The following is a 15117-nucleotide window of genomic DNA, read 5'->3' as shown; positions in this document are numbered from 1 at the left end:
AGTTTCTGCAGTTGGAGCCTCAAGAGCTACAGCCTCAACAGCTGGTGCTGCTGCAGTTGGAGCCTCGACAGCAGGAGCCTCTGAGAGGCTCTGACTTGTCTGAGCCTCAGGTGTGGTATCCAGTAGGTTGTGTTCGCTCTGCTCCTCACATGTATTTTCTGCCAAAATCCTAAATCTGTTGCTGACATTCTCAACCTCAACTAAAATCTCTTCCTCCTGCCTCATGTATTGCAGGTTACTAAGGTTGATGATTGTCTTTTTTAAGTCTCCTATCTGGAGGAAAAGCTCCTCTGTCATCAGCTCTAACTCAGATTTAAAATGGGTCAGCTGCTGAATGACCACATTTTTATCCTTAATGACTTCCTCCAGTTCTTGTATGTGACTCTGAAATTCACGCCTTTCTAACAACTGACTTTCAATTTCTGCTCTTGCAGGTTTAAGTTCTGCTGTCAGGCTTTTCTCTTTTTGCTGCAAGCAATGAACTTCTGCCCGCAGATCATCAGTCTCGGTCTGTTGATTATCTAAGTCTAAGTTTTGGCATGTTATCCTGCTTTGCATACTACAAATTTGCATCTGTGCATTTTTCAGTTTGTCCAGCAGGATCAGTTTCTCCCTCTCTAGCTCTCTGAAATTTTCAATCTCTGACAGGTAGCGGCAATGTGATGTTTCCACCTCAGGACAACACTGATGAGCGTGGACCTTATCCTGAGACATCTTGTTAATGCTGATATGGCAGCAGGTAAATCCTTCAATCCTTTCCTCCCGCACGGGAGAGACCTGTCTCTGTGTCAGGAATGAGGGGTATTTCTGAATTTTTCAGATTCGTAATGTGATGTCATTTGTAACATTGATGGCCCCGTCCCCCGCCCCACCCCCACGCGCATGCGCACGAATGTGATTGGTGCAGCTCGGTTTCATGGGCATAGAATGAGCATCATTACTGATAGCAAATTCAAATTGTGCTCTCGCGAGAACTCTGGATTTCCAGGGTAGCTGCCACTTATGTATGGACTGTTTCATTGCTATTCTGTTGCTAGGGCAACAACTTTGGTCCCTGTTTACTTCCTGTCAGCTTCTGCATTAACATACATTCAAACAGGAAATACAAAGGGACCCATTTAGAATGTTTATGTTGTCCAGTTTGAAACGGTCTATATGTAGAAAACAAGACACAGTTGATCGACTACATTTCCCAGAAGCACCACGACCACGTTTCCTTCTTTTCCAACCAGAAGCGTACGTACCAACGTCCGCCTTTACGTGATGACGCAATTTCTGCCTTGTTGGAAGGTGGTTTCAGGAAGAAGCGCTGTGACGGTGGACTGTAGCAGTGAAGAAACGCTGAGTGGAGAAACACAGAGACACCCGGACGACCTCACTCGAATGGTATTTTGTTTACGGCCATCAAACGGTAAGAAAACAAGTGTCGACATTTACTATTTTTAAAGTTTTTCCTTGTATTTAATGTCACGAGGGACCACGCCCTCTGAGTGATAAAGATAATGACAGGAATATTAAGCTAACACACCGGCCGGCTAATCGATGTTAGCCTCAGACATGTCCTTCTTTCTGCCATTGCAGTTTATAATGCAGTCGCTTTTTATGCTCTTTAAAACCACAAGCGCATTATTGTAATTGCTCATGTGTTCACTGCTACGTTAACTAGGTCATTTCATGTGTGGCTTGTGTGAAACGGCTATGCTGCAAGACAATGCTCTTATTCTGCTGGACAACAAAGACCCCATGCAGCCGGACTGCACTCACATTCATTTTATTTTAATCTCTACTAGCACTGTTGCGTAGAAATCCTCCTTTATTTGAATTCACTAAAGGCAATGCGTCTTATTTGTTTTGACACTTGATATTGTATTCACATCTCGTGACAAAGGCGTGGGGGGGGCGGGGCTCTGTATACGATGAGGTCATGATGGGATCTCAGCAATGATGCAATATGATAAGATGTTGACATTGCTCTTAAGTATACGTGTTATTGACTCAGTGACACGGAAGTATCATCTGTCATACTTAAGATCCCTCCCTAAATATTGTGGCTGCTGAAGTCTTTAAACAACTTGCAGTCAAAACAGCATGCGCATGCACCTGCAGGCTGCACATGGAGCTCAGTGTGTGGGTAAAACCAGATGCTTACAGTAAAGTGGGAGCTTAGTGGGCCATCGCTCCATTTAATATACCTTTCTGTTGTCGTGTGACTCAAGTGTCAAGGTAATAATATCTCAAATTCTTCAGCAGAGTGATAATGAACAAAATGTAATGATTTATATATATGACTTATGGGACTTTGAGACATAACTGAGGTGTGTGAAAGATCTCTGATAAGCAATTGTGTGGTAGTCGAGAAAGTAGAGGCAGTCAGCTAGATCTGTCAGATTAGTTCAGGAAAATGCATCACTTATCTGCAGGGCTGCAGCTAGCAAGTATTTTCAGTATCGATCGTCTTGTTTCTTAGTTTAATCACAACTTCCCAGAGCATTTAAATTGACTATTTTGTCCGAATAATAAGTCAAAGTGACACGATGAGAGAAAAGCATAAGCAAATAGTTTTTTTTTTCCCAGGTAACTGTCTTTATAAAACAATTGTTTTTCTTTTAATTGGTTAATCAACTTTTTTCTGTAGAACTATTTAGTTGTCATATATTAAGTTAATTGTCCATTAATTTTATAATCAATGGATCAGTTTGAGTTATTTTAAGGGAGAAAAAAAAAGTCAAAAATGATCTGATTCCAGCTTCTTATATGAGAATATTTTCAGGTTTCTATACTCCTCTGTGACAGCAAACTGTATATTTTTGGGTTGTGGATAAAATAAGACATTTGAGGACATCATCTTGAGCTTTGGGAAACACTGATCAACATTTTTGGCCATTTTCTGACTTCTTATAGACACAACGGATAGATTAATTAAAGTAATTGACCTATTAATCAACAATGAAGATAATTGTTAGTTGCAGCCCTATGTGACCCAGCATCCCAGACAGTGTGTAGTTTGACTTAATACCTGTGTTACCATTCTCTTATGATATGAACATAAATGACTTGGTTAAAGAAGCAATGCAGGAACCTAAAAACCAATGTATAGACTCATACAGAAGTAACCCCTCTCAATCATCACTTATGACCCACTAGAAGCATGTGGTGCTGTATTTTCTTATTTTCTTTTTATTTTCTGTGTTTGGGACATTTATTGGTGTCGCCCCAGAGAACTCAGCTGAGCTCAGGGCTTTATAAAAAAAAATCCCAACAAAAAACCCCCCAAACCAGCAAAATATAGCGAGGCAAAATGCTTTTGCTATTACTTTCACTTTCCCCTCCGAGCATGTTTACAAAGAGTAACTGACAATCCTGCAAAGCATGCCTTTAACAAATATTACATTTAATGCAAACGGAGTGATCTATATGCTGCTGTGTCGTTACAGATGTCAGTCAGTGACGACCTTCCAGACATGGACGGAACAGACCTGTTAGGCCTGCTGTTCCACGGCGGAGAGGATGGATGCACTGAGCCTCTCTTCCCAGATGAGAATGGGCTCATTGAATCCTGGCTATCGGAGCAAGATGTAAGACTTCATTCACAGAAAAGAAATATAACTTTAGGGGAGGACTGCTGTCCAAGACTGTATTTTTAAACCCTATGTAGTCTTGGTAAAAAGCTAATGCAGCACTTTTTTCTCTCAGATGCTGACAGGAATGGATACAGAGGACTTTTTGTCCAGCTTGTTAGAGGAAGAGGACAACATGGGTGCTATCTGTCCCTCTCACTCTCCCTTGGGCAGCGACAGCGGCATATCTGACGACAGCAGCACTGGAGTTGGAAACAACAACCCTCTGGGATGCCCGAGTCCCCAGGGCAGCGATAGTGACGTCGTGCCCAGTCCCAGCTACTCCCAGCCCAGCCCGGTGCATTCGGACCCCGCCCTGGCCTTTGGAGACCCGCAGACAGAGAGCCTGGAGGTCTTAACAGTCCAGGCGGATCACAGCTACTCTCTGCTGCAGAGCGGTGGCAGGGAAATGGATGTCCTGCAGAGTGTGAGGGCAGAGAAGCCAGATACAGATGTCTTCATTGATCTGGGTATGTTAAGTCCAAGAGCTCTGTGATTCTGATGTCACTTGTGAGTCCTATAGTTTTAGGTACTTGAATATTTTATAGCTTTGTCACTCAGCTGCCTGATAGCCTCTTAAATCCCCACAAAACACATGGATTAAGTGAACGTCCTGTGTGAGGGTTGCTGCATACATAATCATGGGGGCACTTCGCTGATCAGTATGGCAGATTAACTTTATGTCAAATATATTTCTCTTGTGTCAGACGATTTGGTGAGTGAGGCAATGGAGGAGGACATCACAGACGAGCTGCCCTGCACTTTGGCAATTGAAGACTCAACACAGGCCAGCAAAACAGACCAGGTCAGTTTTTTCCACTATTTCCTCAATTCTGATTTTTTTTTAAAGCTTGCATGACGAAGACTGAAAGTTTGAGTTTGGTATACCTGACTCATGTTTGTGACATGATTGGCGAGCTGTTTCTTTGCAAGTTGTGCAAGTTGCACACCACAACTGTGGTACCATCTTGAACAGTCGATAAAAATCTTTGTCTTTTCTCCCTTTAGTTCCAGTTTAAAGAGATTGTGCTCACTGAGGAGGAGAAGCGACTTTTGGGAAAAGAGGGAGTGACTATTCCCACACACATGCCTCTCACAAAGGTAATTTATGCCGGGAAATGTTTATTTACTTGAGCTGACTGGCAGCTTGTGAACAGCTCTGGATAAGAACATCTGCCAAATGTTGTAAATGTTTGTATAATAACGAGCATAATCAGACAACATGCTGCTGATGCATCAGAATAATATTGTTGTTCATTTTTGTAGCAATGATCATACAATAAAAACAAACTTATCTTTTTTTATCGGCCATATGTGAATATTTTTGGTGTTGTATCTTGTTATGATTATTATTTTTTTATTTAAAAATGGATTTTTTGTTTGTCTGCGGCACAGCTGCTCAAGGCTGTTATGTACACGCCGGCATCTGTCATGTCAGCATTGTGGTGAAAGCCTCCTCTCTGTGTAACAGGCCGAGGAGAGGACCTTGAAGAGGGTCAGGAGGAAGATCCGCAACAAGCAGTCTGCTCAGGAGAGCCGCAAGAAGAAGAAGGTTTATGTTGATGGACTGGAAAACAGGTGAGATGAAGGGTGTAAAATGACTATAAATGAGAAATGAATTATCTCTATTAAATACTTTAACATAGATACAAGAATTTTTGCATCTGTTCTTACGATAAGAGTGATATAAAAAGTTGGAGCTGGGTCGTGTTTTGCATTTCTGCCACATAGTTGCCACTTCATTGTCTGTTGATCAGCTAACTGATGATTAATGATGAATTGATGAATTGACCCTTCACTAAGTCCCGCCCCAGGACCCAGACTGGCCAATCATGATGTAGCACCACACTGGCTCAGATCAGGGTCCCACAGTTTCAGATTTCCTTCATTTTCAGGCTGGTTTTGTGGACTTGGAGCTAAATGTTGTGCCTGGGGCACGTCGTGTATTAATGATACTCCTTACCTGGAGAGGTTGGAAAAAGATATACGTTTCTTCCCTGTTCCAAAACCAAAATCAAACTCTGATAAGTGTAGGGTTAGCTAGCTAGCTACTGAAGATATAGCCTACTGAATGTATACACATGCTGCTTTTGCTTTTTAATGATTATAACAGTGAAACAAAGACCGACCCTGCTGTACAGGAACCAGTGAAGGGAAGCAGGGAAACTTTGCTGATATTCAACCAGCTATGTGTCATCGCACTGTGCGCAGATGACCATTGTTTCACTTCCCCTGGAGATCCCTGCCCTACACAGCTGGTTCAATATCTGCAAAGTTTCCCTTTATATTCATTGTCTTGTGTGGCGATCAGCAGTGATGTGGTGGTTCACTTTTACACTGTGATCTGTAGCCTATAGTTCATCTTTAGCTTCTAACTATCTTTGTCTTTTTAACCTGTTGTTGCTGCTGAGTCAGTTTGACATCCTGGATATATCCTTCAAACACAGACTGTAGACCCCTCTGTCTGCTTCTCTCTGGAATCACTCTTTCATTTCTCCAAAAATATGATAATATTTCTTCAGGGAGTGCAGTTAGTTACAGTGTGGGCTCCATGCTTACTGTGACAGCTTGTTGGGCCATCACAAAGGAGTGGGGCTTAGCGAAAGGTCAATTGACAGTCAATAGTCTTAGCATTGATCATATACTCTAAGTCTGCTCGGATAAATATACTAATCACTGAGTCACTGTCTACCACAGGGTTGCCATCTGTACTGCACACAACCTGGAACTACAGAAGAAAGTCCAATTGCTTCAGAAACAGAACATGTAAGCACTCTTGAGATATTGCCTCTGCATTAATAAGTAATAACATGTATCTAGAAATTGTTTTGACTGTGTCCTCTTTGCTCTTACAGCTCCTTGATAGAACAACTGAGGAAGCTACAGTCTATGGTGAAGATGTCGACCATGAAGGCCAGCACAACCAGCACTTGTGTCATGGTAAATTTGTTGACTCCTCTTTCTCTCCTGATTAATGTTCCGTAATAAGTGTCTCGTTCTTTGTCATGCTGCAGTGCTTTTTTTCTCACTCTCTCCTTGGCTTTGCCCTCCAGGTGTTCCTGCTGTCTTTCTGTCTCATCATCTTCCCGTCAGTCAACCCATTTGGCGGAAACAAAGAACAGAAAGAACTCTACACTCCCTCCTCCAGTAAGTTACCTCAAAATGAAAAACCTTTCTTGACATGCTATTTTGATACCAAGAATTTCTTGGATGCACAGTGTGCACTAGCAGACTGCACCACTTCTCCCTGGTAGATTATCAAGGGAATAGTTTCTTTGACCGCTCACCAGTGTAGTGATGTTTTGAAGCCCTTTTTACACTGCCTGCTCAAGACGGGAACATTGTGTTGTTATCGTGCCTCGCCTTTTTGTATAAACGGTAGGAACACAGGAAGAGGGGGCAGAGTTGCATTACCTTTAAGCTGGTGGTAGTAACAGTGCAGAGCAACAGAGCCAAGTTAACGTATGTGGAAAAAGTGTGAGTTGGCAGGGGTGTGATGTTCTGACAATCACCGCCACACTGGGGAAGGCTTTATGCTGCTGTTGTGTGGTTCTGTTTAAAAAAAAGCAAACCAAGTATATTTAAGAGTCTGCGTTGCGGCACTATGGTGGGATCTCTGTGTAAAAATGGCGTGGGATTTCATGAAAGTCTTTGCTTTTTTTTTTTTGCAGTCATCTCCCGGACCTTGCGCTCGCTGCCACCAGAAAGCACAGACGCCATAGGCTACCTTGAGCCCGAAGAAGAGGAGCTTCTCCTAGTGCCCCAAGCAGAAGTGGAGAACGTCAAAGCCATCTTCTCCGGCGGTCAGAAGAATCACACCCCAGACTTCCAAAGGGTGGAGCAGCCCGACTCGGAAACAGGTGTCAACAGCAACTCCTCGGCAGACTTCCCCAGTCCGGTTCAGGTGGCAGAGATGAAACCGGGGCCGGCGGGTGGAGTCGGAGCCTTACAGGAAGCATCCATAGAAGCTGCTGTTGCGTACGAAGTCACAGGATCCAAGGATAACTGGATAGACCGAAATCCCCCGTCTGTCATATTACAACAACATCGCTCAGATGAGATGTAGTAGGGAGCTGTTGATCAATATAACCAGCAGAGGGAGCCATATTCATATTTTAGGTACCAGAGGGAAGCTTAAACTTAAAAAGGGATCAAAGGAACATAACAGTAATTATGGAGCTATAGGATCAGTCTGTCTGTCTCTACTTTTCCCCTCTAACAGCCTTCTCATGTACTACTGTGACTTTATTTGCACTTTGTTCTTTTTTGTTTTTATTGCTCCAGTGGGCAAAAAGAACCGCAGAGAGATTTCCACATTTCAGCAGTGCGAACTACTTGACTTTGACTAAAATTTTCAAATTTGTCGGCAACACTGCAGGAAAACTTTTAATAATCTGGCAGTAGATTACTTCAAGAGAAGTATTACTTGATGGCATTGTTATTTATCACTAAATTCAAGGGGGAGCTTTGTTTGACTCGTCTGTTTGATCACAAATGACTCTCCTGTATTAAATTATTGTGAAAATAATTAGTCTGCCAGTGTGCACTCCAAATTAGCCAGAAACATCCATTGTATAGTAGAACATAGGCTGCTTGATTCTCATAAAGCTTGATCAAAGTGGTTGTTAGACCATCGTAATGCTTAAGCCATTGCAGGACATTTGGCCATTTAGAAGACTTGTAAAGTTTGTTAGTATTTCCCTTGTAACAAGGGTATCCATGCTTCTTTTAATTTTAATTTTTTGAATGCTTCGTTTTTATGTTGTACAGTAAAGCGAGGAAAAAAAACGTCAAAATATAAGCAAGACACTGATCCCTTGACTTTGTCTTTGTCAGCCAACCCCAGTTTACCCCCACAGTCTCCTCTTTTTCAACTTCATGGGACAGTTCTTACCTTTCTAAACATGTCTGAAATACGTTAGCACGTGCGTGCACAGAGTAAAGGGGGTTTGATGTATTCGCTCAGTAAACGGTGTTGCAGTAAAATATACTCAAAAATGTAATGACCTGTTTTGTCAGTGAGGCATTTTTGTCATTTTATTTGTGTACTTTTTATGTTACTATCAGTAATACATGGAATCAAAATGGTATTGGAACTGCTTTTTGTTATAATCGACAGTCAATGAGATTTTAAGTGTTGATCATGTTGAACAAATGCACTGACATTTGACATAGTCCGAGAATGAACTGTAAATATGCTTAAATGATTGTAGCTCTGCTGTACATTGGAACTCTTTATGTATAAGACATGTCTGGACATCTATAATAATAAACTTTTTATATATCAGAATGACTAAGAATTGTCTCTGTTACTGACGAAGGAATAGAAGGATACCTGTCTACCGTGAACCTTATTTTTTGACTTGAGGAAGCTGTTGAGTATGCAAAACATGCAAAAATTAAATGTTACAAAGGAGACACAGTTTGCTAGAGCAGTGGCTCCCAAACTTTTATCCTTAAGGGACCCCTTTTCCATCACTGAGTAAACTGACACCCCCTGACTAAGTGACATATTTTATGGATATGTCTTGTTATATTTAATGTATAACAGTAACAATGCAACACAACCAATTACCCAAATAGTGGATGCAATAATAATAGTGCATTTTATTCATAGGCACCATTTAACGCACTCAAGACACACCTTACAAGACACAATTTTAAAAAAAAAACAAGCAGCAATGTATCCATAGATCGTTAAATCAAACAGCGCTGTAATAAACAATACAAGTTAATAAAACGACTAGACAAAAATCATAATTATAGATATTAGGTATGAAATCATCATTATAAAGTCGTCATCAGTGCAAGTCTCAATATGTGTGTCACCATTAAATCAGACTGATGCCAGCTTGAAAAAAAAAAGTTTGTGTAAAACGGGTGATTCCAAATATTGCATCAGAGATGACTTTTCCTGATATTTGGAAGAACATTTTATACTCTCTTTCTTCTTCTTTTTTTTGAGAAATTGTGTACTTTTCCAAGGCAGGACAAACCTGTTAAGCAGAGAGTGAAGGCTCTGTAAACATTGCATGTCCTCACTATGCCCTTATCCTGTGAGATCTTAATATTTGAATAACAATATAAACTAAAAATAACAATTTCATTTACTTTACCTCACAGAACTGGATGAAATGCTGAGATATAGGCCCACTGAATTTATTCATTTCTGTATTTAGATAGGTTTTCTTACACCCCTTAGACTAGTGACCCCCCTAGGTGACCCTTAGGGGGGGTCGGGACCCCCAGGTTGGCAACCAGTAGGCTAGACATTAGTGTGGATACACATGTCAAACATACGGCCTGGGGGCCAGAACTGGCCCACCTAAGGGTCAAATCAGGCCCTCTGGATGACTGTGCACACCCAATATTAATGCACTTGTGAAGGCTAAGATGTGCCAGGCTTCAGGAGCAAGTTAAACAGTTAGTAACCCACTGTGGTCATATTAAATCAGCAGCTTCAGTAGCTTCCACTCTAGTTTGGTGTGTTGATGTCATCATTTCTACACAGGGGTGGAAATATATGTACAAATGCACATGTAATGATACAGCCTGAGTATAAGGCGGCACGGTGGTGCAGTGGTTAGCATTGTCGCCTCACTGCAAGAGGGATTTTGGTTCGAACCCAGGGTGGGGGAGCCCTTCTGTATGGAGTTTGCATGTTCTCCCCATGTCACTGTGGGTTTTCTCTGGGTACTCTGGCTTCCTCCCACAATCCAAAGACATGCAGGTTAATTGGTGACTCGTAATTGGCCGTAGGTGTGAATGTGAGTGTGAATGGTTGTCTGTCTCTATGTGTCAGCTCTGTGATAGTCTGGTGACCTGTCCAGGGTGCACCCCACCTCTCATCCAATGTCAGCTGGGATAGGCTCAAGCTCCCTGCGACCCCCAACAGGACAAGCGCTTATGGAGAATGAATTGTTAAAATTGCACCTATTTTTTTTAAGATATCTCAGGCTGTTTATCATCTGGTTGTAAATGGGTATTTTCAGAATGTACATGCTCTTCTTTACAACAAAAGAAAGGGTAAATGTGTAGGTAGTATCATTTATAAGTTATTGTGTGGTTTTACTGATCTGGCCAACTTGAGAAGAATTTGGTCTTTATGTGGCTCATGAACTAAAATGAGTTTGATACCCCTGGTTAACAGGATTTACCTGAGAGGTTATCTCTATACACCTTTATAAATTTGCTTAAAATGCTCTTCTCAGCTTCCGTAAGTTTTCGTTATCCACAAAACTCTCCTCTAACAGTCCTGCAGTGGCATTTTTGTGATATCTTCAAAGACGAATTAGAGCTACCGGAAGTACAACCACAGTCTGGAACTGTTTGCCACAGCCTCTGACCATTAGAGTTTTTTGAAGTTAGGCATCTTACTCGAAGTCATGTGGGAAGACTGTTTCTAATTTAAGCTCTGCTGGGATTTTCACAGCCAGCCCAGGATTTCCCCCCATCCTCTTAGCTCAACTGCTTACTGCACTCAGGACTGTAAAAGCCATAAAATTCCAACAGCTTTGGGATACAAGACAGATTTATGTAATGTTGTTTATCCGACAAGCAGAGTGCCTTGTTTTTGACACACATAAATTACATTTTATGTGACCTGTATGGATAATAGAAGGTCATTTTAAGATATTCAAGGCAGGGCAGGTATTCAGCTCCTGTGAATTCAAACTGTTTTTTCAAAGACTTTGTTGCTTTTTTTTCTCACAAACTTCACTCACTCTTTCTATTTATGTATCCTAATTCTTCCTACCTCCATTTCCCCCTGTAGTCATGCTCCCTGCCTGGCAAACAATATTTGTCTGACTTTACAAGTAACCTCAGCTGTCGGGGAGTAACAACACGGGTTACAAGGGACTGGCTGCTGCTGAGTCACAATGTTGGAAGCATGACTCATGAGCTTATTCAACATGTTGAGACTAGTTGTGTAGTGAGAGGAGGAAAGATCACTCGCTGAATGACCAGCAGGTGGCGGTGTCAGCCCGGATTTGTGACACTGAGTTGTGTTGAGCAGCTCCATAGATGGTGTAGATTAGGTTAAAGGTCAGGCATCTTTAGTTGCATTTGAGTAAATGTCAGCGTGGTTTATTATTTGAGTCATCATTTATCAGGAAAGTCGTGAAGAAAACAACATTCAGAGTGAAATGTTCCTGTAATCAGACCATGCTGCGGCACTTAGACTCCTGTTGTGTGGCATTAATGCCTGTTATGTAGGCTACTCTGCTTATATCATACTAGTTAATTTTAAAGTTAAGGCCACTGTGTAAACATGCACAGCCATCTGCATCTGTCTATAAAGCCAATCATGTTGAATGCAAACATGCAGACCCACTGATAAGATAAACTGTCCTGGTCTCGGCAGGTGGCGCTGCAGGAGGGGGGGGGGGGCACGCGCATCTGTCGGGCATCTGCCGCGGGGCACTGAATGGAGTAGGGTAATAAAGAGTGTGGGGCTCACGTAAAGACGCACGCACACACATACACATCCCCCAGCCTCATGAAAGGACCGGGGGGCAGGTGGAGGACGTGCGTATTGTTGTGCCACAAAGTCTCCAGGACACGCGTCAAGTCAGCCCGGCAATTAAAGCTCCCTTTTCAACATGGAGAACAAAAAGTGGCGTGTGCCGGCCACAAGCTGTTTTTGGTCACACCTCCAAACACACCATCAAGACATCTATTTGGGTCAGGACAGGCTTGCAAGTCTTAGTAGTGTCGACTGTAAACACACAGAACAGCAGCAGCAGTGCGTTGGGTAACCTGTTGCATGCGCCTGCAGGTGCGCCATCAACAACCTGTTTATTGAGGGCAAGGCTAGACTTCAGGGAAAGTTCGGATGAGCTATATATAACGCAGCAGTGATTCCCCAAGCTGGGGAAGTCCAGTCCTTAATAGATTGTTCCAGAGCTTATCATGGGATATATTCATTTCACCACCGATTCCACTCATGTTTTACTCACTAGCTTTCCAGTGACTAATCTGAATATTCGGTTACATTATCACCTCTGGGATGGCCGGACATGGATCTGCCTTGTAACATGTCATGGAAAAGCAGAGTTGGTGGATAACATTTATATAACCGAGAACCACAGGGCAGGTTCCGGGTATTCAGTGATGGAGTTGTAAACAACCTCCAAATAATCGCATTATTAAAAATAACATTGTGTTTATTCTTCAGAAAGCACCTCATTTATATGTTTGCATGATCAATTCAAGTCATAAACACCCCAGATTATTATTTACTATGTGATATTCAGTTGAAGCCAATGGGTTCAAGCTTTACTGTGTCATAGGTTACAGTCTACAATGACTCTGAAAGTCCACCGTAAACAGGACTTTAAGTTTTTCTTGCTCACTGTGGTGATGCTGGATGTTGACAAGGCAAGCAGGAATCGGTGGTGGGTGGGTGGAGGGGGGGAAATTTCTTGAAAGGTTGTAATCTTGCCCCCACGTGGGGTTGTCAACAAGCTCCGAGTTACTGCCCGGGGACTTTTGCTTTCCTCACCCCGGCTGCTCCGAGCCAATGGTAGGAGGCAGGAGCGGAAAAGACCGCCCCTTGCCGAGAAACTATGCTGAGCTGCTATAAATCCACCCACAGCCTGTTCCGAGCTCAGAATAACGCATGAGACTACTCAGAGACACACACAGCCCTTTTTCTGCTTACTGCAAGAGCCCGATCGCGCTTTGGATTATAACTATGACTCTGGAAGAGATCAGCGGACAAGAGAACACAATGGAAAACGCAGATAGGTGAGTGTTTTACGCACGGATACAACGTTTTATAATCTTTTATTTAAATGCTGTATACCTGTTTAGCCAAATATGCCCAGTGTGCTGATGATGTGTGTGTTTCTTTGTCAAGGATGCAAAGTGCAGGCGCAGCCCTGGAGGAGCTGCTGGTCGCTGCTAAGAAGCAGGACTACCTGACAGTTGGAGTTTATGAATCTGCTAAAGTCATGAATGTGTAAGTATTGCAATTCGTGGTATTTTTAACAACAGTTTCCATTTATTCTGGATTTTACGCATACGCATGAAAGAATGTGCTCTAACCAGCGCTCTTGTCTGTCCCACAGTGACCCAGACAGCGTGGCATTCTGCGTCCTCGCCACCGATGAGGAGTACGAGTGCGACATCGCTCTCCAGATCCACTTCACCCTCATCCAGGCTTTCTGCTTCGACAACGACATCAACGTGGTGCGCGTTAATGACATCGAGCGCCTGGCCGACCTCGTGAGCGCAGATGAGACCGGCGAGCCCAAGGACGCGCACTGCATTCTTGTCACGGTACGTTCACCGGGAGCACCCACTCAGTCAGTCAGTGAGGAGCTGGCAGCCAGTGAATCATGCATGCATCACGCCTCTGTCTGAACACTGCGCACACGCTGCCAAGTTACTGCAAGTCTGTTTATGGTGTTCTGACTCTAAATATGTTTCTCCTTTTTATATTCCAGAGCCCCAGTGCAAACCCATGGAAAGACCCCGCTCTGGACAAGCTGAGCCTGTTCTGTGAGGAGAGCCGCAGCGTGTACGACTGGGTGCCCACCATCACACTCCCAGAGCGCTGAAGTGACATTCCACTAACAATGCTTCACATGATGATGATGAAGATGATGAAAAGAAAGTAAGGAGCTGAGCCTCAGTTATGGGGGTGTCAAGCCTTTCTGCCTCACATGTCTGGATTAAGAGGCTGTGGCTGTAACCCCCCTGCAAGAGCACAACCTTCCAGTGCATTCTGGGTCAGCACGTTGGTTCTGGATTACCCCGAGGAAGGGGTCAAGTGCAGAAGTCGAGTGTGGACTGGGGTCAGGTGGATGTGGAGTGGACAGAGAGCCTGATGGACACTGAGAAGGATTTGGAATGTACTGCAGAGTGCATGAATAGATGAGAAGTGGCGACCCAGTTGCTGCCCTAGATATAAAGGCAATGGGGAACTGAGCAGAGGAGGTCACAGAGACTTTGCAAGAAATGGACTTATGAAAGTGCAAAGGCTGGAGTGAATCTCAAGAGAGGGCAAAGAGGAAGATGCTGGTCAAGAGAGGGTATCTGAACATGTCTGAATGGACTTTTACTTTTCTTTTCCAGTGCAGCCATCAGGAAGTTCTTGGAGTAAGCAGAGACTTTGCTTGCAAATCCTGATTCGAGCTGCATCTGAACCTGTGACACTCTATCACGGACTATTTCTGCTTTGAAATATGCAGAGAAAAATGCAATATTGATTGAATTGTACTACTTTCTAATGTTTTGTGAATAAATATTTGAAATCACACTCTCTTGTCAGAAATGTCATTTCTCCTTTGCATTAAACCCTAATGTAGCTAAGATGCAGCAGAGCGTGGGAGTTTACAGCAGATTGCACAGATATAAAAGCATCAGGAAGTGTTGCAGGACATCATTTACCCAGTAAAAGAGAAGTGAAGAGTAAAAATGTGGGTGGCTGACAGAAAATTTTGTGGCTGCGAGATTCATTGGAGAGATAAGAGTAGTTACAACATGATGACGC

At 43.0% G+C, this 15117-nt stretch overlaps 2 protein-coding genes across 2 annotated transcripts; both read left to right on the top strand.

Annotated features, from left to right (window-relative positions):
- Positions 1-1272: 1272 nt before the first annotated feature.
- Positions 1273-8907, top strand: creb3l3l (cAMP responsive element binding protein 3-like 3 like). Its single transcript, XM_033618490.2, has 10 exons — positions 1273-1411; positions 3435-3575; positions 3694-4087; positions 4325-4422; positions 4626-4718; positions 5089-5195; positions 6315-6383; positions 6473-6557; positions 6671-6764; positions 7289-8907. Exons 2-10 carry the CDS (start codon positions 3435-3437, stop codon positions 7681-7683), a joined length of 1476 nt encoding a protein of 491 aa, XP_033474381.1. The 5' UTR covers positions 1273-1411; the 3' UTR covers positions 7684-8907.
- A 4304-nt stretch (positions 8908-13211) lies between these two features.
- On the top strand, positions 13212-14883 carry gadd45ga (growth arrest and DNA-damage-inducible, gamma a). The gene is made up of 4 exons (XM_033618927.2): positions 13212-13367; positions 13480-13581; positions 13691-13901; positions 14069-14883. Exons 1-4 carry the CDS (start codon positions 13240-13242, stop codon positions 14180-14182), a joined length of 555 nt encoding a protein of 184 aa, XP_033474818.1. The 5' UTR covers positions 13212-13239; the 3' UTR covers positions 14183-14883.
- The last annotated feature ends 234 nt before the right edge of the window (positions 14884-15117 follow it).

The sequence above is a fragment of the Epinephelus lanceolatus genome, chromosome 9 (assembly GCF_041903045.1).
Source record: "Epinephelus lanceolatus isolate andai-2023 chromosome 9, ASM4190304v1, whole genome shotgun sequence".
Taxonomy (NCBI): domain Eukaryota; kingdom Metazoa; phylum Chordata; class Actinopteri; order Perciformes; family Serranidae; genus Epinephelus; species Epinephelus lanceolatus.
The sequence above is the reverse complement of the archived record's forward strand: the minus strand, read 5'-3'. Positions and strand labels throughout refer to the sequence as shown.